Consider the following 25,565-nt stretch of genomic DNA (forward strand, 5'->3'; position numbering starts at 1 on the left):
CCCCCTGCCGCTTGTGGGCGAAACCAAGTGTGAGGGGAGGCCAGAGAGACGCGCGCGCAGGAGGCCGCCGCTCTACTCATGGTCACCCCTCTTGCGGCGTCGCGATATGGCCTGGTCCGGGAGAGGGCGGGGGGTTCGACTTGAAAGGCCGGCCTTTGAGTGGAAGGCGGGAAAATGGCGGATACCTTGGGGCGGGGCGCTGCGTAAGTTGTGCGGACCTGGGTTTGTGGGTGTTAGCTGGAGGGCTGTAGTCGAGGTCTGGGGACTGAGGGGCCGCGAAGCTGGGGAGGTAAATGTCTTCGGGGTGAGTTCGAATCTGAGCCCCTCCAAGAACCACCGAGCTGCGCGGGTTCTGGGAGGTGGGACGCGGCCTTGTGCATGCTGGGGAGCGTGGGCGCAGGACCCGAGGACGAGTTCGAGTCCCTGGTCAGAAGTTTCCATCCGGAGCGTCCTCTGGCGAGTGACTTAACCTCTCTGTGCCTCGCTTTCCTCCCTGGAGAAACCTGGCTGATGACGCCGCCGCCTAGTGTGTGGTTTAGAGCCGTGCCTCGCTACTAAATGTGATCCGTAGTTCTTCCAATTATCTTTTTTGTAATGGACAGCTGTTGAACCGCTGAAATATCTCCTTTCATCTACATTTTTTTTTTTAAATCCTGTGTTCCTCATTTACAAATGAGACGATGGAAGCTTCGGGAGGAAAGACCATTTGCCCAGGCTCACACAGCAAGAGACAGATGTGGAATACTTCCCTCTTGCCAGGTGTGATTCCGGGTGTCAAGTTAAAAAATAGTCACAACCTGGAAGTTGAGAGTTATGTTTTATTCAGCGGAAATGTTTAGGACTTAAGCCTGGGAGGCAGCATCTCAGGTAACCGTGAGAAAACTGCTCTGAAGGGACAGGGAGGAGTCAAATAATATGAAAATTTGTGTTGAGGCAGTCTGAGCTCCAGTTGGAAAAGAGTTTCCAGACAGAGAGCATTTCAGAAGGGAGTGAGTTTATTAAGAGCAAAGAGCAGAGATAATGAGGGCGCTGCAAATGCAGCAAGTGGGTTGACAGGTTTCATGGATTAATAGCCAAGTTTTATAGCCTCAAGACCAAGAAAATTCCTGCTGGAAGGTTGGCGTTAGGTGATTGGTTAGGGCACAGCTGTGGGCTGTACCTAATTTTTTGTGCCTAATTCGGGATCTAGAACCCTGCTGGTGATGATCATAGCAGGTGGGCTTTTACAGTGGTTACAAAGGGGCTCCGTCAGTTTCAGAGGTGACCTTGGTTCTGGGCTTCGTGTCTGTGGTCTTGGTGCAAGGCCTCCAGTGGCCTGGGGGGCAGGACTCAACAGTTGGTAACAAAGGGCAGATAGCCTGAACGTCAAGAGATTATTGTGAATTAAAGAAAACCAGGTGTCTCAAATTAAGGAATCTAGTGCTTTTATATGTAGGGAAAGATGCAAGATTCTAGGCTCACTGAAATCATTCCTTTCGTATTCATCTCAGCTGTCTAGGGCCAGGATCCTGCACTGAGTTCTTCAGGGCTCCCCATGTGGAGTTGTTGTGGCCTAATGGCTGCTGGGTTGCCTATGTATTTGTCTCCTTCCTGAGTGCCCTGGAGGACTGGAATCATTGATGACCGGGATGTCCTTGTTTATTGATATGACAGGAAATACTCCATGTCTCACAAGGCTTTGTTTATTCCACCAAGGTTTATTGTGCCTGTGCACATGAAAATTTAGCGGGCCGCCTGAAATAAATCACTTGTGTTTATTCCATGGCCCCTTGTCCTAACTGTGAGGTTGACATTAGCCTCTCTGAAGTTTGGGGGAAGCACTTGAGGCTGGCACAGGTGTAGTGCCCCCCTTTCCCCAACCCTCCAGGTCCCTGCAGGTTTGGCCTAAGTCCCTTTGCTTTGTCTCCAGAGCCCTGGCACAGACTCCAGAGGGAATCCGTGTGTGTGTGTCTGTCTGTCTAAGTCTCTTCAGTCATGTCCGAGTCTTTTGAGACTCTGTGGACTGTAGCCTGCCAGGCTCCTCTGTCCATGCGATTCCCCAGGCAAGAATACTGGAGTGTGTTGCCATGCCCTCCTCCAGGGGATTTTCCCGACCCAGGGATCAAGCCCTCGTCTCTTCTATCTCCTGCATCAACAGGCAGGTTCTTTACCACTAGCACCACCTGAGTAGCCCAGAGGGAATCTTTACTCTGTCTCTTTCCAGCTCTGAGACTCCCTAGGAGTGGCCTGTATAAATCCCAGGTCCTTGCCTGGAAGACAGAGAGAAAGCAGGCCAACAATTAGGTGTCTGCGGGGTTAGGAACACTCCATGAAGGGGCAGAGCACCTGGCACCCAGCCAGCATTTGTTAAGTTGCCTCTCCCCACTGTGGCTTGGAGGTCCCCCGGCCTGGGTCTCACCTTGGATCAGGACCTGTAACCAGGAAGGTGGCCACCCTGAGCTGAACAAGGGGCCCAGCCCCACTGTCACCAGTGGAGCCTGTCTTGTGACGTCAGGAGGATTGACAGCGGCCAGACTCCTGCCTGGCATCCCGCTGTAGTGGTCTCTGCCATACATCAACTCAAATCAGGCATAATTACATACATATATAGGTATCCTTCTCTCTTGAGCACTCTGCTTTCCGTCTCTATGGATTAGCCTGTTCTGGATATTTACTATCAATGGAATCATGCAACGCGTGATGTTAAGTGCCTGGCTTCTTTGACTCAGGACAACATTTTTGAGATTTATTTGCTTCAACACGTATCAGTACTTCTTTCCTTTTTAGGGTTGAAGAATATTCAGGGTTCATTTTTTTTTTTTTAATTTTGTCTTGAGGTATAGCCGATTAACAGTGTTGTGATAGTTTCAGGCGAACAGCGAAGGGACTAGCCATACACAAACATGTATTCATTCTCCCCCTGACTCCCATCAGGGTTCGTAATTTTTTGACAGGAGTTTTGCAGCAGACTTGCCTCCCACGCTGCCAATCACTCCTTCACCACCTCAGGGGTCCCCCAACCTTGGTAGTGTTGACATCTGGAGCAGGGTCATCTCTGTGATAGGCGCAGTCCTGTGCATTGCGGGGTGTTGAGCATTGGTCTCTCCCACTAGGCTGATAGCAGTCCCTTCTGTTGTGACCATCACGGGTGTTCAGACACTGCCAAATGTCTCCTAGGGTCAAACTTGCCCTTCAGCAAGCACTCCTGAGTTAGGGTTAGGGTTAGCTGACAATATTTATCAAGTACCTCCTGCCCGCCTCGCTCTTGGGATGCAGTGTTTTTGTCATCCCTCACCGCCTCCTTAAATTCAGTCTTCTCCAGCTAAGCCATAGGGCTCTTATTGTTTAGTTGCTGAGTTGTGTCCAACTCTTTTGCGACTCCAGGCCTCCCGTCCATGAGATTGTCCCAGGCAAGAGTACTGAAGCGGGTTGTCATTTCCTCCTCCAGAGGGTCTTCCTGACTCAGGGGTCAATCCCACGTTTCCTCCATTGGCAGGTAGATTCTTTACTCCTGAGACACTGGGTCTTACCGATTCCAGTTTCCACATCATTCTCTGTGCCCTCTCCTCAAGGGCTCCTGAGCCCTTGACCTTGATGATCCCTGTCTGGGAATGTCCTTCGTCACGTATGTGAGTTAATGAATGGTACTTGTCACTCACCCCCAACCCCCACCCCTTTACCGGTCTTGGGCGTTCCCTCTTCACACTTGCCTGATAGGAAATTGCTGGTTATCCCTCTCAGAGGAGAAACCTAGACTACTATTTACCATGTATCCTCAGTGGTATACAGTTGGCACACAAACGTCTGATGAATCAGTGAAGTTGAGATCGTTCAGACTCGGCAAAAATGCTTGATCTTGGGCCTTCCCTGGCGGTCCAGCAGTTAAAACTCCACACCTGAGTCACAGGGGGCTTGGGTTCAATCCCTGGTGGGGGGACTGAGGTCCCGCATGCCACATGGCCCAGCCAGCAAAGAAAAGCTTGCTCTTCTTAGGTGTTCTCCCCAGGTGACAAGGCTGGGACCCAGAATCCCTCGTCCCGTGGAGGTAGCCCCACCTTGCAGAGGTGGGCACGAGGGGTGGGTGCTGGGACAAGGCTGTCCCAAGGAAGCCCAGCCTCCGGGGTGGCTTCCCAGAGCTTTTTATCCACCTGCATTAACAAGACCTCCCTTCTCCCGTTCCTCTCTTTTAGGAAGCCTCCTGCCGTGGGCCCCAGTACTGCTAGGGGTGCTAGGAGCAAAGGAAGGACACAAGGTGAGTAACATTGGAGAATCTATCTTTTGAAATGGAATTCACTGAAATTAAGTGAGTTTTGGACTTCTGTGGAACTGCCAATGCAGTGGGCACTGATCAGGGAACTAAGATCCTACATGTTGCAGGCTTGGCCAAAAAAAAAGTGATCTCCCCCCCCCCCCCACCGCCCCACAGTAAGTGCTTCTGGGGAAAAAGGAAAAAACAGGTCAGAGCAGGAGAGCTGGGACTTTCCTTCTTTCTAGTCACACCTTTGGGGACCCAGAGTTTGGTCACCCAGCCCTGCAGCCAAGGGTGCAGCAGGCCCTGGTGGGGGTTGCTTAGGGCAGTGGGCCTTTCTGGCCATGTGGGTCTCGGGTTGTGCCAGGGACACCCACTGGTGAGAGTGGGTGAGGAGAGTCTGAGCTGAATTTGTTATAAAACATCACAGTTTGTTTCTGAATAAGTGTGTCAGTCTCTTGGGGGTACCCACGTGTCTGAAGTCCACCTGTGTGTCTGGGGTCACCGTCAACAGCCCTTGACTCTTGGCAGTACCCAGTTTGGGTGGTAGACCCAAGGTTCTCCCACGTTGCAGCTCAAACCTCTGTTAGACTGAAGTATTTTTATGCCCTGCATCAGTGTGGCTGTCAGAGAATTTGGAGCAGAATTCTAGTTCCCCAGTGACTGGAGGTTTATGTTACCTGGTCTGTAACATCTGTCCTGTTTACACATGGTCTAGTTCTTGGACACAAATTATATCCTTCCTTATAACATTGCTTGTTTGGAAAACCCATCACTGTTGAGAACAAGCAGGTGCATTCTATTTTCCAGCAACTTGAAGCTGTTTTTCAATTGTGCAGGGAACCCAGAATCTCCTTCCTAGATGAGTCAAATCCTTTGTTGATGGTATTAGACCCGGCACATTATGATCTCCACCTGAAACTAGGGGTGTCCTTCGCCCCAGTCCCTTGCCAGACACCTGGCGGCTGAGCCCACGTGTGGCTTGATTCTCCGCCCTGGACCCTGCCTGTTCTGACCTGGACCCTCGGTGCGTCCTGCCTGCCTGACTGACTGAGCCCACTCTCCCTGCAGGCACGGCTCTTCCCTGCCTGGGGCCTGCCTGGGGCGACCACCAGCTCTGCCTCCAGCCTGCTAGCTTGAGGAACAGGGGACACGGGACCCACAGGACAGCCTGTTGTAGCTGCTGCAGGGCGGTGAGCCTGGAGGACACAGTGCGTCAGAGAGGAGGGTGCGGCCAGCGTGCTGCCCACTGCTGCTGCCTCAGAACGAGCACTGAGAGCGGCCCACTGGGCTTCGGAGCTCGGACACCTCAGGGGGTTGGCCGGAAGGAATTTCTTTGGTGGCCTTGTGATTGTGAGGGCCAGACTGGGGAGTGGGGGGATTCCAGGGAAGCAGGGAGGAAAGGAGGAGGAGCCAGCATAGTAAAGGGGAGCAGAGAAGTGGGAGGGGACGGGGGTTGGAGTGGAGGGAGAATGAACAGTGTGACCCTTGGAGAGAGGAAGTGGGGCGATACAGGGCAGTGCTGGGGGAGTGGGTTTGCCAGGGCAGTTTCCTAACTGGGTAAGGGCTGGGCCCCAGCACCCAGAGCTGGGGGTTTGCTTTACCCCCAAGCACAGAAGTTCCATCACACGGGGGAGCCCAGGGTATGGCCCTGAGGTTGGGAGGCAGCTGGATGCCCACTTGGGCGGGCCTCCTGGGACTGCTTTTGTCTTCCCGGTGAAGTAGGGAAGGTGTCACCGGCTGACCGAAGGGACGGCCCGGGGTAGGAGGTGGACGGTCGGAGCAGAGAACTGGGGGTGAGCACTGGGTGTGCAGTGAGAGCCCCTGGAGGATGGAGGGGACATGTGGGTTTCCTCCATCCACCTTCAGTGTCCCAGGGTCAGGTGAGGAAGGGGACGTGGGGCTGGACTTTGACCAGCGAATATGGCTGTGTTCCAGAAGGGTGTTGGTACTGAGTGAGTCTCAGGGGAGCAGTCCTGAGCTAGGAGTGGGTTTGGGGGATGTAACAGGCAGTACCATGGTTGGGTCATAGGCGGGCTTGGGTGGGAGAAGGGCAATTGGGGGTCACAGCACACAGAGCAAGTTGGGGCGGGAGGAGAAAGTAAACAGGTGGCCATCTTTGCCTTTTTCTGGCCATGTGGCAGGGTTTGTGGGCTCTCAGTTCCCCCAAGCAGGTATTGAACCCGGAGTCCTAACTACTGCACCACCAGGGAATTCCTAGGTGGCCACCTTGGAAGCTCTTTATTCCTTTCCCTGCCCTGCCATGAGTCCACTTTCTGTTCTTACCGTTGGCACATATTCCTGCTCTTCCTTTTTTAAAAAAGTAATTTTATTTGCCTATTTATTTCTGGCTGTGCTGTATCTTCGATGCTGCATGGGCTCTTCTCTAGTTTCGGTGCGCGGGGGCTACGCTCTAGTTACAGTGTCAGGCTTGTCGCTGCAGTGGCTTCTCTTGCCGAATGCAGGCTGTAGGGTGCTGGGGGCTTCAGTAGCTGTGGTTCCCGGGCTTCAGAGCACAGGCTCGGCGCCCCAGCTTAGTTCTCCAAGCCATGTGGGGTCAGGGATTGAACCCGGTGTCCTGCATTAGCAGGTGGGTTCTTTACCACTGAGCCGCCAGGGAAGCCCCCTTGCTCTTCCTTGATCATAGTTTCTCGGGTCTCTGTGGCTCCGCCTCTAGCCCAAGCACTTGTGTACAGAGTGTGTGTGTGTGAGAGAGAGAGAGAGAGAGAGAGAGAGAGAGAGAGAGAGAGTCTAGCCCAAGCACTTGTGTACAGAGTGTGTGTGTGTGTGAGAGAGAGAGAGAGAGAGAGAGAGAGAGAGAGAGAGAGAGAGAGGGTCTAGCCCAAGCACTTGTGTACAGAGTGTGTGTGTGTGTGTGTGCGCGCGCGTGCGCGCGTTCCATCAATCAGTTGTGTCCAGCTCTCTGTGACCCTTGGGACTAGCCTGCCAGGCTCCTCTGTCCATGGGATTTCCCAGGCAAGAATACTGGAGTGGGTGGCCATTCCCTTCTCCAGGCAATCTTCCTGACCCAGGGATCAAATCCACGTCTCCTACGCCTCCTGCATTGGCAGGCAGGTTCTTCATGGCTGAATCACCTGGGAAGCCCTTGTATACAGGAGGTATCTCGTACGTGTTCTTGCATACAATAGATGTCTCATACATGCTCAAGGCTGAGCAGGGAGGGCTGATAGTGCCCAGCTTTCGGGGTGGAGTGTTGGCATCCTTCTTACCTGGTGGATCGTTAACACCTCATGCTGTGGTTTTATTATAAACCAACTGTGTGTCTTTTACAGGTGGAAGGATAGTGGAGTCGCGGTACTTGCAGTATGAAAAGAAAGCCCCCAGAAAGGTAACATATAACGTACATTTGAAACAGTTCTGAACTTGGAATTCTGAGACAAGTTGCACCAGCCAGACACAGCCTGGTCCTAAAGGAAACATTTCAGGGGTTTGGCCCAGTTTGCCTTTGGGACTGTCACGCCCATCGTGCCAAGGCATGAATCTCTGTTGTGGGTGGCTGATCACTTAGAGAATTCCCTTTGCAGAGCTGTGAGCTCTAGTGAATCATAAAGTTATTCCTGTCTCTCAACACAGTAATTCCTTTCTGGATTCTGTCCTGAAGCAGTTCCTTCTGATGCCTGGCACACAGTTCCCTGGCCTTGGCTGGTGTCATAAAGAATACCTGTAGGGTGTGAGAGAAAGACTGCAGGGAAAAATGACGTGCCTGAATCGCCCAGTGTTACAGGAAGGGCTTAGTGACTTACCTTCTAGCCACACCACAAGGATGATGAGGCCATTGAAAATGACAGCAGAAAACATTGAACAGTCTGAGAACCCACTTTGTGTGATGTTTAATGAAAACAGTCCTTAGGTTACCCAGTGATGTTTTGTTTCAGCGTGTACCAACCGCCAGTGTGTATAAGGTTTGTGTTACCCCATTTTTCAAGTCTTTGTTTATGATTTGGAAAAAATAATATGATTTGATAAAGTTTAGTTAAATATTTATTTCTACTGCCTTTCTTTTATTCTGGTAGGGTGAATGGCAGGTTCTTTCTTAAGTAACATGATTTAAGACCTGGCCTGAAGGAAAAGGATACCTTTGTGCCAACTGATACGCTGCTTGGGGTGATTTTTTTTTTTTAATGGACTTAATTTTTTTAGAGCAATTTGAGTGTCAAAGCAAAACTGAGTGGAAAGTACAGAGGTTTCCCATACATCACCCCCACTCCACCCCCTCACATGCCTATCCTCCCTGTTGTCAACATCTCACACTAGAGTGTGACGTGTTTACAGCTGATGAACCTAAAATGATGCATCTGGACCCAGAGTCTGTGGTTTACATTACTGAAGTAATTTTCAACAAGGGCTAACAGTCCACACTTCATAATTTTAAAATTCCCTGGCCAGCTTGGTTACAGCACCCCCATGTGTCTGCATGCTTATATAGTATTTTAGATTTTTAAGAGCTTCTCTGTTTTCTTTTTTTTCATCTTTTAAATTAAGGTGTAGTTTCCATAAAGGAAGCATCACTCTTTTCAGCATACAGTTCTGTGAGTTTTGACCAGTGCATCGAGTCACAGACCCACCACAGTCAAGATGGAGAAGTCTGTCACCTCCAAGACCCCTTGTGCTCTGATGGAACCAGCCCTTCCCCATCCCAGGCAACCACGATTTGTTTTCTGTCCCTGTAGCTCAGGTTTTCCAGAAGATCTTTTAAAGGCACCATCCAGGATGCAGCCTCTTGTAGACTGGCCGCTCTCACGTAAAGGTCGCCCTGCCTGCCCTGTACAGTTAGTGCTGGTTCCTTTGCTGGCTGATATTCCACTGCACGGACAGGCCACAGCGTGCTCAGCCGTTCCCTGGCAAAGGACATCGGGTTTGTTTCCCGTTTTTGGCAGTTCTGAGTAAAGCCACCTTAAACATCGCTGTTCAGGATTCTGCATGGATGTGTTGGCATCTCTCCCGAGAAGGGAATTCTAAGGGAATTGTGTGTTTGACTTTGTAAGAGACTGCCTGACTTACCCAGGGAGGCTGCAGCCACAGAGGAGAGTGATTGCTTTAAGACGACCCTGTCCTAGTGGGTGTGACAGGGCATCTCACTGTGGGTTTAAATCGCATCTCCGTAACAGCTGATGATACTGAGCATCTTTTCATGCACTTATTGACCGTTCCTATATCTTTGGTGATGTGTCCTTTCACATCTTTTGCCCATTTAAAAAAATTAGGTGTTTTTCTTTTTCTCATCCTTGAGTTGTGAGAGTTCTTTCTATGTCCTCAATATCAACCCTTTGTGGTGATTTGCAAATGTTTTTTTTCCAGTGTGTGACTTGGCTTTCTGTTCTCTTAAGTGTCTTGTGAACAGCAGATGTTCTCATTTCCGATGAACTTTGTCAATATCTGCTTTTACGGAATGTGCTTTTGGTGTCTTAGCTGAGAAACCTTTGCCTCAGCCCAGATCACAAACATTTTCTCCCATGTTTTCTCCACTGAGTTTTAAAGTTTTAGGTTTTATATTTAGGTCTGGGATCCATTTTGAATTAATTTTTGTATCTGCAGTGATGATGGAATTCAAGTTCATTTTTAAGTGTACAGATGTCCTCATATCCAGCGCCATTTGTTGAAATGACTCTCCTTTCCCCACTGTATGTCTCATCACCTCTGTTGCAAAGTAATTGCCTGTACATGTGTGCATCTTTTCTAGCCTCTGTTCTTTTCCACTGTTCTGTGTGCCTGTCCTTTGGCCATTTATATACCGCCCAGGTTACATAGTTTTGTAGTAAGTCTTAAAGTTGGATCCTGTGAATTCTCCCACTCTGTTCTTTTCCAAAACTGGTTTTTCTAGTTCCTTTGCCTTTCTGTACAAATTTCAGACTTATATTGCCATTTCCTACCAAAGGTTCTGGAATTTTAATTATACTGAGTCTGTGTACCAATTTAGGGAGAATAACATCCTAAAAACACCCAAGTCTTTCAATCTATGAACATGGTATTCCTCTCCATTTATTTGTTTTTGTTAGATTTCCTTCATCAGTATTTTGTAATTCTCAGCATACAGATCTTCTCCATGTTTGGTTAGGTTTATACCTAAGTATTTGGTGGTTTTTAATGCTGTTATACAAGATACTGTCTTTTCTTTCTTTAATTTGTTTTTTTCTGTGATGAGATTTTATTAATTTTTTAAATTAAGAAATAATTCACATATAACATTGTATTGGTTTTAGGTGTCCAGCATACGGGGGGGCTTCCTAGGTGGCTTAGTGGTAAAAGAATCCACCTGCAATGCAGGAAGCCCAGTCTTGATCCCTGGGTTCAGGAAGGTCCCCTGGCGGAGAAGATGGCAACCCATTCAGTATTCATGCCTGGATAATCCCATGGACAAAGGAGCCTGGTGGGCTACAGTCCATGGGGTCGCAAAGTTGTTCATTGCTAGAAGTATCTTTTTATATTGGCCCTGTATCCTGCAAACTTACTAAACTTACTTTCTAATTTTAGCAGTGGTTCTAAACCTCTCTTGGGATTTTCAATGTGAAGTATCCTGTCTGCAAGAAGGGAGTTTTCTTTTTTCTTTTGCAACTCGCTTGCCTTTTATTTCTTATTCTCAGATCTCCGTTGGGAGGCTGAATAGGAGTGGTGTCTGTACATCAGAATATTTTCACTCTTTACAAGGTTTTCTTTTTGCTTTTATATTACTATGATGGCTTGCCAGCCCCAAGTGTTCCTTGCTTTTTTATAATTTTTGAAGAGTAAGACCTGTACAGAAGCTTTGTTTTTTTCTGACTACCGAATTAATATATTCTCTCTGTAAAACTGGGCAATACTAAAAAGTATACAGAAAATCAGTCATCTGTAATCTGCCATGTCAGATACCACTGCCAGCAAATTTTTGATTGTTTCCTATGTTCAATGGATATGAGGGTATCCTTTTTGAAAAAAGTAACATTTATCCTCTTTGTGTGGGCTTTCATGCTAAGCTGCTTCACTCATGTCCCACTCTCTGTTGCCCCATGGATTGTAGCCTGCCTGGCTCCTCTGCCAGTGGGGTCCTCCAGGCAAGAATATTGGAGTGGGTTGCCATGCCCTCCAGAGAATCTTCCCAACCCAGGGACTGAACCACATCTCTTATGTCTCCTGCATTGGCAGGTGGGTTCTTCACCACTAGCACTGCCTGGGAAGCCCTCATCCTGTTTATATGCGGTTAAATGTCAGAACTCCTTGAGTCTATCCCCTTGCCTCCAAGTAAGACCAAATGCAGGCTTTGCAGACGGCAGGATGGAAGGTGTCTTGTCCCCTGAAGGTCACATATTCCCCTAACAGGCTTCTGCAGCAGATGCATTAAAGGCCGGTGGGACGATGCCTGAAGGTGGAACAAAATCCAGCCAGCTCCAAAAGAGCAAAGGTGGGTAAAGATGCAGGGAGGGCGTGAAAGAGCTCTGAGGCTCAGATGGTGATGAGCATGGTGGTAAATTTTGTTTCTAAGTATGCTGAGTTAAAACTCCCTTTCCTTCATCCTTCATGGGGAGCATGAAGGAAAGGAACTAGGCAGAGAGTTTCAGTATAAAGACTGATTTGGGATGTGTGAGGAGCTGCAGGGGATGGCAGAGGAACGAGGGGGCCGGTCCCTTCCTTGCCGGGCGGCCCCAGAGAAGAGCCACAAGGCCGTCATGGTGCTCCATTGTGGCCCCAGTTCCTTGCTCACGTGACCATTTCCCCACCAGATCTCTGAGAGCAGGACTTTCAGAGAGGGTATGAGCCCACACCCTCCTCCTGCCTCTCACTATCTTGGGTTGGATCGTCCCCTAAAAGCTATCACCAGAGCGATACGAAACACTTTCACATTTTCTGATTGTAGACATGTCATGTGTTGGTTATTTTAAAAATGGGTAATGGGGACTTCCTTAGCGGTCCAGTGGTTAAGACTGTGCTTCCACGGGAGTTGAGGGATGGGGCATGAGTTTGATCACTGGTCAGGGAACTAAGATCCTACATGCCGTGTGACCAAGGAAAAGGGGGAATGTAGCCCAGGAGGGCAGAAGCTCACCCATGACCTACTTTAGAGGATTATTATTGGTGTATTTGCTATTCAGTCCTAGTCAGTGTGCTCATTCTAGAAGTTGGGGAAGCCTCCTCCCCAAAGTAGCACATCATCCAACTCCTCCTGTGCCTGCCTCACCAGTGGTAGTGGGCAGGTGTTCTCTTGTAGAAGAGCAATTCACAAAAAGCAAAGCTTTCTTGGCCCACAAACTCTCATTCAAAATGGCAATAACTTTGACTCTCATAGGAGAAAACTAAATATGTTCTTTTCCGACTTAGATTTCCTGCTTTATTGTTTAGATCAAGGGTCAGCAAAGCTTTCTGAGCCAGTGGTAAATATTTTAGACTTTGCAGACCAGACAGCCTCTGTCACCAAACAGTTAACTCTGCCTTTCTCAGCGTGAAAATAGCCACAGACCATGTGTACACAAATGGGCATGTCTGTGTCTTAATAAAACTTCATTAACAAACACAGGAAGTGGGCCAGATTTGGCCTGCAGGCTGCAACTTGCTGATCCTGTTTCAGCTGTTTGTCAGAAATTATCCTGTTCCTTGACCCAGGCACGACTGAGAAGCAGGCACATGGAGCTGGAGCCAGCCTTCTAGTCTTTTCCCGCACAGTTGGGTTGAGGGCCATGTGTGAGGCTGGGAAAGCTGGCATGGTCAGAGGGGCCAAAAACTGGGCCTGCCACATTTATAACTCAGGGTTCTCAGCTGGGATTATCGAAGGGGGAGGTATGGGATGCTGGTGGGTAGAGGCCAGAGATTGATACCCTCAGAACACAGGATGGTCCCACAAAGAATGATCTACACGACACCCCCCCCACCATGTCAGTAGTGCCAAGACAGAATTATAATTTAAACATAGCCATGATAATTTAGAGGGACTGCTTGAGTTCCACTGTATGGCTTGATAGGAAATTACTTTTAATGGAAATGCTATACAGGCAGATGACAGAACATTCAACCAGTGGAAACAGAAAAAGTCACCATCTCCTACCTCTAGTTCCCATTCCTCACCTAGGAAGCAACCAACTGCTCTTGATAGAGTTTTGTTTATCTAATGAACATTTGAACACAAAAGGTACCACCATCTATACTTTTTGTCACTTTACTTTTGTTTCCTCAACTGCATAGTTGTTCATTGAAGAGTTTTCTGTTTACTTGCTAACATGACTGTATTTTATATACTATTTGCTCATTCTGCAGCCTTCTGGAAACCTTGTTTAATTGAAACCTGCAGTTCACCAAATGCCCATTTTAGACAGTACAAGGTGTAATTTCACATTTTTAAATAGAGGCTAAAAAATGAAGCTACAAGAGAAAGAGAGAAAAAGAGCAGAGGGCAGAACATGTATATTGCATTCTATTGGACTCTTGGCTTTCTCTGGTGACTCAGATGGCAGAATCTGCCTGCAGTGCAGGAGACCGAGGATCGATCCCTGGGTTGGAAAGATCCCCTAGGAGAAGGGAATGGCTACCCACTCCAGTGTTCTTGTCTGGAGAACTCTCTGCGCAAAGCGTCTTGTTTGTTTGTTTATAAGTTTATTTTGTTTTTCTTTATTTATTTTTCACTGCACCACACAGCTTTCAGGATCTTGGTTCTACAACCAGGGTCAAGCCCAGGGCCCTAGCAGTGAGAGCGTGGATTCCTCACCACTGGACTGCCAGGGAATTCCCTATTTTTGTATTTTTATTGAAGGATAATTGATTTAACAGTGTATTAGTTTCAACTGTAAAGCCCAGTGATTTAGTTATACGTATACTAAATGTCTATTCTATACTAAGTGTCTGTTCTATATTATGTCTGTTCTTTTTCCAATTCTTTTCCCTTATAGGTCATTACAAACTATTGAGTGTAGTTCTCTGTGCTATAGAGTAGGTCTTAGGTCTATTTATCTTTTATACGTTCATATGTACACAGCATCTTTTATTTAAACTAGGCAGAAAGGCTTATTTGTGTCTTTTGGTCATAAAGAATGCCTCTCTTTTCTAGTTCTTCTTTAAAATATATTCAAGTTGGTGGGTGGGAATTTCCAAAGGTTTTTCAGCCTTCTTTACAAGAAACAACTTTTGGAAGCAGGTGGTATTGTAGAGAAAAGTTTCCTGCTTCCAGGCTTAGGTGTAGAGCATCTTGCTAACTGTGCTGACTCGCGGAATTCTCCTTGAGTCTCGTAGATGGCAGTGGAGGCAACAAAGGCAACCTGCAGTCTACCTTGCTGGATGGGCATGACACTGCCTTGTCTGACCTGGATCTCTCGGCCATTCATGGTGAGTCCTTCACTGTCCCCGTCCATTCCCCGACGGGGCTTGCCGTGCCTCCCTGAGGTCTTCCGAAGTCTGCTCTTCTCACCTTAGAAACACTTGCTTTTTTAAAGTATAGTTGATTTACAGTGGTTGTGTAAGTTTCAGATATATAACACAGTGATTCATATATATACATATATATATATAAAGATTGTATTTGTGTAGATTCTTTTTCCTTATATGTTATTATAAAATACAGACCTCCCTGTTATACTGAGTATAGTTCCCTTGTGTACAGTAGGTCCTTATTGGGTATCTGTTTTAAATGTTAATTAATTCCAACTTCCTAATTTATCCCCCCCCACCTTTCCTCTTTGGTAACCACAAGTTTGTTTTCTCTGTCAGTGGGTCTGTTTCCATTTTGTATATAAGTTGTTTTTTTTTTTTTCAGATTCCACATTAAGTGATATCATATGATATTTGTCTTTCTCTGTCTGACTTCTTTAGTATGATAATCTCTAGGTCCACCCATGTTGCTGCAAATAGAATTATTTCCTTCTTTTTATAGCCGAATGATATTCCATTGTAGATATATACCAGTGTTAGTCGCTTAGTCACGTCTGACTCTTTGCGACCCCATGGACTGTAGCCCGCCAAGCTCCTCTGTCCACAGGATTTTCCAGGCAAGAAATCTGGAGTGGGTTGGCATTTCCTTCTCCAGGGGATCTTTCCAACCCAGGAATCGCACCTAGGTCGCCTGCATTGCAGGCAGAGTCGTTACCATCTGAGCTGCTAGGAAAGCCCCAGATACGTACCACATCTTCTTTATCCATTCATCTGTCTATGGACATTTAGTTGCTTACATGTCTTGGCTCTTGTAAATAGTGCTGCAGTGAACATTGGGTGGCCTATGTCTTTCCCTTTATGGATAACACTTTTCTTCATCTTAGATAAAAGTGTGGTCCGAAAGACTCCGCAATTTAAAAAAAAGTCAAAGAAAGCTGAGTTGTCATCATCTTCCACCGTGAGTGAAAAGAGCCCAGTGAGTGTCTGGAATCAGAGGGAAGCTGCTGCTGCAGGTTGACTAAGTCTGTCCCAACTCCTGCCTTATGCCAGGCGCCCCTCAGTGCCTTGCTCCAAGAGCGAACAAGCCAGCTATGTCTTTTAGGACAAAAACCACAACATTCTTAGAGGATTTACAGTTTCATCTTCCCAAGTATACACCTCTGGGAGGAGATAAAGTTCAGGGTCATGTGAAAAATGAGATTGGGGTCTGGTTTTCTGGCGCCACACTCAGGCAGTCTATAGGCTAGGTCCCGACCATGGCAGGGAAGGTGGCTGGGCTGTGGTCTCACCCATGGGGGAACCCCTAGTCCTGGTTCTGGTGGGTCACTGGGTTGGTGGGTGCCGTCCAGCTGGCACTAGACCACCCAACTGCCAGAAAGGGACCAAAGAGCACCCTCGTCCTTTCACAGAGGCCCCAAAAGACGAAGTGAGAAAATAGAACCCGCTTGGTGATACACAGTCAAGAAACAGCAGATTACTAGTTTGAAGATGGTGCATATGGGTTAGGGTTCTGCCCCTTCTCTCCTAGGGGGAGAGAACTGGATTTATATCAGTTCTTGGGGAACTGGGAATATCTTTTTCTTTTCTGAAGGATCTGTCACAAGCGATGGAAATGATGGAGTCCCAGACTCTCCTTCTGACCCTGCTGACCGTGAGGGTAAGGATGGAGCCTCTTTTCCTCTGCGTTGCAGATGGAAGGGTGGCCTCTGTCAGCCATGGAGGCAGGGTCCTCTCTGGCCTGAACTTTTGCTTTGCATTTCCCAGATGGAGAATGGCCTGTCTGCATTCGAAGAACAGGCAGAAAAGAACCTAGAAATATTGTGTAAAGAGAAAGAGAAACTCCAGAAGAAGGCTTATGAGTTGAAGCGCAGGCTTCTCCTCTGTCAGAAGAAGAGGGAGCTGGAGGACTTCCTGGATGCACAGGTCAGGGGTGACCACGGCCTCCGAGCCTCGTGTCCCAGCAGCGTCATCCTTCGGGGGGGGTCAGAGAGAGCCTTTATTGTGAGTGTCCCTCCTCACTTGGCTTCAGCTCTGTGCTCGGCTTTTGACACCACTGGGTATTTCTATGTGGCAGTTTATCAGAGGACGTGGCGGTAATGTCAGAACAGTGTCAGAACCAACCTGCCAATGGGCCTATCTCTTTAGCACACATGGGCACTGGGACTTCTCCAGTGGTCTGCTGGTTAACACTCCACCTTCCAGTGCCCCGGGGCATGCATTCCATCCCTGGTTGGGAAACAGGTCCCACGTGCCATGGGGTGTGGCCAGAAAAAAAAAGAGACGTGCTCTGGTCGGCCCAGGTGGGCCAGGGTGCTGGTGGGAGATTCAAGCTTGGTGCTGAATGGACAGGAATGTCCATGTTAAGGGAGGTCCCAGTGAACCCTGGGAACCTAGGAAGTGTCGATCAGGAAATGGGGCTCCTCACCCAGGAAGTGTGTGTCTGGGGCCACCATAACAAAGGACAACAGATGGGGTGGCAGCTTAAACAACTGACACTTATTTCTCCCTTCATTCTGGAGGCTGTGCATCTGAGATCAAGGTGTCAGCAGGGTGGGTTCCATCCATGGGCTGTGAGGGAAGGATATATTCCAGGCTCTGTCCTTGGCTTGTCAGCGGCCATCTGCTCCCTGGGTCTTATTGTCACCTGGCCTTCTCCCCGTGAGCGTCAGTCTCCACATTGCCCCCTTTAATGAGGACACCTGTCATACTGATCAGGGCCCAGCTTAATGACCCCACCTTAACTGGATTACCTCTGTAAAGTCTCCAGGTCAGGTCACGTTCTGAGGTGCTGGGGGTTGGGGTATCAACCAAGGAGTTTGTGAGAACAAGCCCAGCCCGTGACACCCAGCACATGCTCGTGAGTGTTCCCTGTGGCCTGGCCCCAAGCTGAAAACGGGGTCCCTGTCCTCCTGGACCTCACAGTAGAATAAAAAGAAAAGATAATCACACAAAGGAATCCTTACAACCCCCAGACAGCGTGTATGAGGAAAGAAGGCTTGGCAGGCATGGCCTTGGTGGGTGGCGGCCTATCAACTCCATGCTCTGAAACAGGAGGGCCCAGCCTTCCTGGGTCCACCGTGATCCCAGTCGAGGGCTCAGCCCTGGAACATGCTGGAAGGCCAGCACATGTTCCTGGTGAGGAGGCCTGGGCCACCTTGCTCCCGGCCGACTGGAACCGGGGAGAGCCCGCCCCCCCGGAAGCTGCCCAGGGAGACCTGGCAGGGCCAGTGCTGCGTCTTTTTATTAAGGTTTGTCTAATCAGATGTTCTGAATGGTGCGGCCAGTTCTTAAATGGTGGTATCCGCATCACTGACTCGATGGACAGGAAACTGAGCAAGCTTGGGGAGATAGTGGAGGGCAGAGGAGCCTGGAGTGCTGCAGTCCAGGGGCTTTCAAAGACTCGGACACGACTTAGCGACTGAACAACAATCAGTTTCTTTATTTTTATTTTCTTGTACTTTTGCCTGCACTGTGCAGCCTGTGGGATCTGAGATTCCCCAACCAGGGATTGAACCCACATCCCCTGCAGTGGAAGCACTCTAAGTGTGGAGTCTTCACCTCTGGACCCCCAGGGAAGTCCCAGAACAGTACTGAATCTACCTCACATGTGCCGTCCTGTGAACTTGCAGGGAGGGGAGCGCAGGGCTTCATCTCATAGGCTCTTCCTTCCCTGCCTGCAGATTGAGATGCTGAGCCCCTTGGAGGCTGTGGCCAGCCGCTTTCGGGAACAGTACAAGACATTCGCAACGGCCCTGGACACCACACGGCATGAGCTGCCCGTGAAATCAGTCCACCTGGATGGAGACAGGCAGCTCTTCCTAGGTGAGAGCTGGGCGGCTGTTGGGCAAGGGGCGGGACAAGCCACTGCCGCTTGTTGGCATCTCCTGGGTCCTGGGTGCCTTTATCCCTCTGTGTCATGTCCCAGGCCTCCTCACAAGGAGATGATGTGTCCCCCGTCAAATGACAGAGGATGCGGGGGGCCGGCGAGGCTGACGTTTGCTCAGGGTCGGGTCCCGAGTCAGAGATGCGCTGGGATTTGAACCCAGGTTTGTAGGATGACCCTCCAGTGATCTCCCGTCCTGAAAGGCATGCTGGGGAACCTGCCTTCTCTCAACCTGGGGCAGATCTAGTGAGGTGCTTTGGCAGCTGGGAAACCACAGGGCCACCACCCCCTGCCTTGTCCTGTCTTCTAAGCAGAGCGGAGATGGTATCTTTCCCGTAGGGCGTTCCCATCTAATACTTCACTTGAAGAAGTTGGCAGGTGTGAAGAGCACCATCCAAGACCCTACGGTTCTCTTTAGAACAAGTCTCTTTCTCACGCAAGTTTTCAGCTGCCCTAGAGTTTGCCTCCTTCCTTCCTTCCTTTCTCTCCCACTTTCTATCTCCCTTCCTTCCTTCCTTCCTTCCTCATTTAAGTATAATTGAATTGGTGTTGTGTTAATTTCTGCTGTGCAGCAAAGTGATTCAGCCATGCGTGTGTGCTTGGTCATGTCTGACTCTTTGTGACCCCATGGACTGTAGCCCACCAGGCTCCTCTGTCCATGGGATTCTCCAGGCAAGAATACTGGAGTGGGTTGCCATTTCTTCCTCCAGGGGATCTTCCCCATCCAGTGATCGAACCTAGGTCTCCTGCTTTGGCGGAGAGGTTCTTTACTGCTGAGCCACCAGGGAAGCCCAGTTCAACTCTACATATATGTGTGTGTGTGTATAAAAAAAAATCATTTTTTATATTCTCTTCCATCATGGTTATGGAGAAGGAAATGGCAGCCCACTCCAGTATTCTTGCCTGGAGAATCCCAGGGACAGGGGCCTGGTGGGCTGCCGTCTGTGGGGTCGCACAGAGTCAGACGCGACTGACACGACTTAGCAGCCGTTACGGTTACTCACAGGATACTGCATATACTTCCCCAGCGGGGCCATATTGCTTTATCGTTCTATATATGCTTTGTTTGCATCTACTAATCCAAACTTCTTACTCAGTGATCATTGCAAAGAAATAGAGGAAAACAATAGAATGGGAAAGACTAGAGATCTCGTCAAGAAAATTAGAGATACCAAGGGAACATTTCATGTAAAGATGGACACAGTAAAGGACAGAAATGGTATGGACCTAACAGAAGTTATTAAGAAGAGGTGGCAAAATTACACAGAAGAACTATACAGAAAAGGTCTTCATGACTGAGATAACCATGATAGTGTGATCACTTACCTAGAGCTAGACATCCTGGAATGTGAAGTCAGGTGGGCCTTAGGAAGCATCATTATGTACAAAGCTAGTGGTGGAATTCTGGTTGAGCTATTTCAAATCCTAAAAGATGTAAAAGTGCTGCATCATCAAAAGTGTAAAAGTACTGCACTCCAGTGCCAGCAAATTTGGAAAACTCAGCAGTGGCCACAGGACTGGAAAAGGTCAGTTTTCATTCCAGTCCCAAAGAAAGGCAATGCCAAAGAATGCTCAAACTACTGCACAATTGCACCCATCTCACACACTAGTAAAGTAATGCCCAAAATTCTCCAAGCCAGGCTGCAACAGTACGTAAACTTTGAATTTCCAGATGTTCAAGCTGGATTTAGAAAAGATAGATGAGCAACAGATCAAATTGCCAACATCCGTTTGATCATCAAAAAAACAAGAGAGTTCCAGAAAAACATCTACTTCTACTTTATTGACTATGCCAGAGCCTTTGACTGTGTGGATCACAACAAATTGGAAAATTCTTCAAGAGATAGGAATACCAGACCACCTGACCTGCCTCCTGAGAAATCTATACACAGGTCAAGAAGCAACAGTTAGAACCGGACATGAAACAACAGACTGGTTCCAAGTTGGAAAAAGAGGGCTTTGTTACGTCAAGGTATTGTCACCCTGCTTATTTAACTTCTCTGCAGAGTACATTGTGCGAAATGCCGGGCTGGATGAAGTGAAAACTGTAATCAAGATTGCTGGGAGAAATATCAATTACCTCAGATACGCAGACAACACCACCCTTATGGAAGAGAGTGAAGAAGAACTAAAGAGCCTCTTGATGGAAGTGAAAGAGAAGAGTGGAAAAAGTTGGTTTAAAACTCAACATTCCTACCATTATGGCATCCAGTCCCATCATTTCATGGCAAATAGATGGGGAAACAATGGAAACAGTGACAGACTTTATTTTTGGGGGGCTCCAAAATACTACAGATGGTAACTGCGGCCATGAAATTAAAAGACCTTGGCTCCTTGGAAGAAAAGCTATGACCAACCTACACGGGATATTAAAAAGCCAGAGACATTACTTTGCTGACAAAGGTCCATATAGTTAAAGCTATGGTTTTTTCAGTTGTCATGTATGGATGTGAGAGCTGGGCCATAAAGAAAGCTGAGTGCTGAAGAATTGATGCTTTTGAACTGTGGTGTTGCAGAAGACTATTGAGAGTTCCTTGGACTGCAAGGAGATCAAAACAGTCAATCCTAAAGGAAATCAGTCCTGAATATTCATTGGAAGGACTGATGCTGAAGCTGAAACTCCAATACTTTGGCCACCTAATGAGAAGAACTGACTCATTGTAAAAGACCCTGATACTGGGAAAGACTGAAGGCAGGAGGAGAAGGGGACAACAGAGGATGAGATGGTTGGATGGCATCACTGACTCGATAGATGTGAGTTTGAGCAAGCTCCGGGAGTTGGTGCTGCATAGGGAAGCCTGGCGTTGCTGTAGTCCATGGGGTCACAAAGAGTTGAACCCGACTGAGCAACTGAACTAAACTGAACTGAATCCCAGACTTCACTACATCTCTCTCCCAACCCACTGCTGCTTGGTAACCACCAGTCTATTCTTGTGTCTGTGAGCCTGTTTCTCTTTTGTAGATAAGTTCATTTGTACCCATTTTTCTTTTACATTCCACCATAGTGGGTGACATATGACGTTTGTCTTTGCCTGGCTCATTGCCCGAGTGTGATGACCCTGGGCCCGTCCATGCTGCTGCAGTGGCATAGTTCATGTTTTTTCATGACGCAGTCGTATCCCGCTGTGTGTATATGTCCGTCATCTTTACTCATTCACCTGCTGGTGGACACTTAGGTCTCTTCTGTGTCTTGGCTGTTGTGAATAGTGCTGCTATGACGGTAGGAGTGCGAGTATCTTTTTGAATTAAAGTTTCGTCTAGATAAATGCCCGGGAGTGAGATTGTTGGTTCACATGGCATAGAGTTTGGTCATTTCTAAGCTGAGTTCTCATGAGCCACTTGCATATGCTTTGTTTGAAGCTGATGTAAAATCAAGCCTTTTCCAATGTGAAATAGTATATGTATGGCACAGGACCTTGAAAAATGAGCCTTGTTGAACCATCATCCCTGTCCAGGTTTCTAATTTTATTTGTAACTCTCGGTCTCCATGTCTGATAAATTCCTTAGACAGTTGGGAGGAGTTGGGATTGGGGACTGTTAGTTTCCTAGGGCTTCTGTAACAAAATAGCACAAACGGGGTGGCTGAAAACAACAGATAAGTGTTCCCTCCCCGTTGAGGGGGCCACATTGGGGTTGGATGCTTCTGGAATCTCTGGTGGAGAGTGCCTCTCTCCTGGCTTCAGTGTTCTGGCAGGTGTTCTCTGGTGGAGCATTTCTCCAAACTCTGCCCCTCTCTCTCCTTTTTTCCCCAGCTGTTCCTTTTATTTGTTTTATATTTAATGATTTATTTTCTTTTTGGCTGCACTGGGTATTTGTGGTTTTCTCTAGTTGTCGGAAGCAGGGGGCTCCTCTCGTTTCTGTGTGTGGGCTCCTTGTTTCTGACCACGAGCTGTAGGTGCACAGTCTTTAGGACTTGTGGCGTACGGCTTAGTTGCCCCGAGGCAACTGAAGATCAGGGATCAAACCCATGTCCCTTGCGTTGGCAGGCGGTTTCCGAACCTCTGGACCGCCAGGGAAATCCCTATTGTTATTAAGTTTATTTTGGCTTTGTTTTTTGTTTTTTATTACAGTGTTGCGGCACTGCCTCTGTCTTCACATGACCTTGTTTCTGAGACTCCTTATCTAAACTCCCCCTTTCTTACAAGAACACCAGTTGCTGGATTAGGCCCCTCTCTAATGACCTCGTTCTAATTCAGTTACATCTCTGGAGACCTCATTTCCAGCTAGATCACCCTCATAGGTACCTGAGATTAAGACCTGAACATGGCTTTTGGGGAGGACACAGTTCAGTCTGTCGGCAAAGATGTGTGTTGATAAGAAGAACCCTTATAAGGGTCCCCAAGTGTTATAACGTACAGTTGTGGCGTGTAGTGTTGGGACTTGTACCAGACTCAGAAATGCTGGTTTTGCTAGAGCAGGTGGGGGACCCAGTGCTCTTGCAGATGGCTTTCTACATGGGGGTGATGTGGGGAGCGGGCGCAAAAGTGGTGGGACCGGGGAATGGAAACCACGGGTTTGTTCTTAAGTTACTTCTCGCCCAGATCTTCTCTGTCTTATGCATTCATTTCTATAGAGAGGACACCAGTATGCCATTTCAGGTATGTTTCCGTAACTTCCTGGATGGCAGACACACCTGACCCATCATCTCAGGCCCCTGTGATCTCAGGCAAAGGGGCACAGAGGCGGTGCCCGTGCACGAATGTCTTCCTTCACTGCCCTTTCTTCCTTCAAGCCTTTCACAATTCTGGCATCACATGAGAGCATTCCAGCAAAAGGAGAAAAATCTAGGTGGCCACCCAGCTCGTGTGTCCATTGCTTGGGGCGCCTTGAAACTGGTTGACGACCCCTTTTTCCCTCCAGACGAGTTGCAGCGGGAATTGACGACCACACGCCATCTGCTGGGAGCACTTGGCATTGGCAGCTCAGAAGACAATGTGAAGGCATTTGACATGATGAGGGAACTCAGGGAGGTGATCCAGAAGAAGGACCTGGAGCTCCGAAGGTATTGCAGAAAATAGTTTAAGAAAAAGATAGCACCCCTCCCTGACACCTCCCCTTCGGGCAGAGAGGGGCTGTTGGCAGCTGCCCTGTGGAGGGTTTGCTGTGCTCCGGAGGGTGGGCAGCTCTGATATTTCCAGGGGCCAAGGGTACAAAGGTTCAGCGAGGCAGGGAGAGAGCAAGATTCTTGCAACCCAAGAAAACCCGGTGTATGTTCTTTTTCTAAGAAATTTTTTGTTTTTGTTGTTGGATGTGGACGGTTTTTAAGTCTTTATTGAGTTTGTTACAGCATTGCTTCTGTTTGATGTTTTTTGGTTTTTTGGCATGGGAGCCATGTGGAATCTTAGCGCCCCAACCAGGGGTTGAATCCACACCCCTTGCATTGGAAGGTGAAGTCTTAACCACTAGACCACCAGGGAAGTCCCCTGTGTGTGTTCTTGAGCAGCCAAAATAGAAAGGGGCGGTCACTTCCCCAGGGTAACATAGCACATCAGGGACCCTTAGATTGGTCTTTATGTGTTTTTCAGAACAGTGGCTTTGAGAGATCTTGGAACCTCTTATTAATGTCTAAATACATGTAGAAAAGCCACAGGTGGTGACGATGGCTTTCACAAACAGGCGCCCTTGTGTAACCAGGGCCCAGGTCCATACAGCCCTTGGCCAATCCCACAAAGTTGCCTGCCTGCCCCCACCCACGGGACTTTTCTAATCATTGGGCTTTCCTCCAGCTCTTCCAAAAGAGAATCTAGTTTTCTTCTCCTTTACGATGCCAAATGTACTTCCCAAGGTGCCTGAAAAGTTTGAAAGGTCCTCATGATAAACACCACCTGCTATGCCATCACCTCACTCTGTGTGCCTGGGGTGAAATCAGACACGCCAACAGGTTCTAGGTTACCAGGGTCACAGGGGTGAATGGGAAACATGCTCATTTGGGAATGGGAACGAGGGTCACTGGAGTGAATGGAAAACACACGAATGGAAAGCATGTTTTATGCCCGCTTCCCCACCGCTGTGTATGTCGTGGGATCCCTGGGACGGTGCCCCGTTCATGGCTCTGCCTCCCGCCCTTAGGACGGTTCCTGGCACGGTGTTGGTACTCCTTAAATATTTGTCGAGCAAGCCACTCTTTTCCTTCACACCTGGCCAGTCCTGTTCTAGAGGCTTTGCTGTTTGAGTTCTGCTCAGACAAATCTTACTCACCCACGCTTTCCCACGAGCCCAAGGAGGGTCACCCTGAACCTGTCTCCCCCATGTGGCAGCCTCATAGGCACTCGGGCAAGCTTGTAGGGGTGGTGAAAAGATTCCATCGTCTTCTTGTTGATGCAGGAGCTTCGACCAGGTTCTGGAACTTTCCGCCGAGGCAAGTAAAGAGGCAGCCTTAATCAACCAGGAGGTCTGGGAAGAGGCCCAGAGCCCCAAGGCCCTCAGCCGGTGGTATTTTAATCCCACGGAGGCCACTGGCGGGGAAACTCAGGAAGAGGTCAGGAGCCTCTTTGGCCAGGATGAGCTGTGAGTCCACATGCAGAGTGTGTCCCCACCCCAAGCAAGGACATCACTGCACCCCACGGGGAAGGAAGCATGTCCTGTGTCCCTTGTTCCGAGGGCGGGGAACCTGCCGCGACCCGCCCAGGTTCTTGAAACTTGAGCACTTTATGTACTTAGCCTAGCCATGTAGTTATTTTTGTGTGGTAATCTCATTTGATAACTTAACAAATAAAACTGTTTTGCAATGGAAACTTGGCTTTTCTGTAAGGGGCAGAAGAAGGCGCGTGTTGTCCCAGCTTTTTCTGAAAACCTGGTCCTGAGCCTCAGAACCTCCCAGACATTATGACCAGTTGACCCTTGAACAGTGTAGGTTTGAACTCCAGGTCACTTATACATGGATCTTTTTCAGTAGTAAATACTACATGATGGTTTAGTTGCTGAGTCTTTTCTGACTCTTTTGTGACCCCATGGACTGCAGCCCACCAGGCTCCTCTGTCCATGGGATTTCCCAGGCAAGAATACTGGAGTGGGTTGCCATTTCCTCCTCCAGGGGACCTTTTGAACCCAAGGACTGAACCCATGTCTCCTGCATTGCAGACGGATTCTTTACCACTGAGCCACCAGGGA

General features: G+C 48.4%; 1 protein-coding gene across 3 annotated transcripts; it reads left to right on the plus strand.

The window, feature by feature from the left end:
• The first annotated feature begins 152 nt into the window (after positions 1-152).
• HAUS8 (HAUS augmin like complex subunit 8) lies at positions 153-25,189 on the plus strand. Of its 3 annotated transcripts, none has more exons than XM_065917489.1 (11): positions 153-203; positions 4,170-4,231; positions 7,522-7,577; positions 11,543-11,624; positions 14,438-14,530; positions 15,457-15,548; positions 16,164-16,229; positions 16,337-16,495; positions 18,253-18,394; positions 23,316-23,457; positions 24,780-25,189. In XM_065917489.1, exons 1-11 carry the CDS (start codon positions 175-177, stop codon positions 24,964-24,966), a joined length of 1,110 nt encoding a protein of 369 aa, XP_065773561.1. In that variant the 5' UTR covers positions 153-174; the 3' UTR covers positions 24,967-25,189. The 3 variants fall into 3 exon arrangements, with proteins under 3 accessions (XP_065773561.1, XP_065773560.1, XP_065773562.1); XM_065917488.1 differs by lacking the exon at positions 153-203 and adding an exon at positions 3,559-3,608; XM_065917490.1 differs by lacking the exon at positions 153-203 and adding an exon at positions 3,559-3,608 and having other exon boundaries at positions 15,457-15,530.
• The last annotated feature ends 376 nt before the right edge of the window (positions 25,190-25,565 follow it).

This window comes from Muntiacus reevesi, chromosome 1 (assembly GCF_963930625.1).
Source record: "Muntiacus reevesi chromosome 1, mMunRee1.1, whole genome shotgun sequence".
Classification (NCBI taxonomy): Eukaryota; Metazoa; Chordata; class Mammalia; order Artiodactyla; family Cervidae; genus Muntiacus; species Muntiacus reevesi.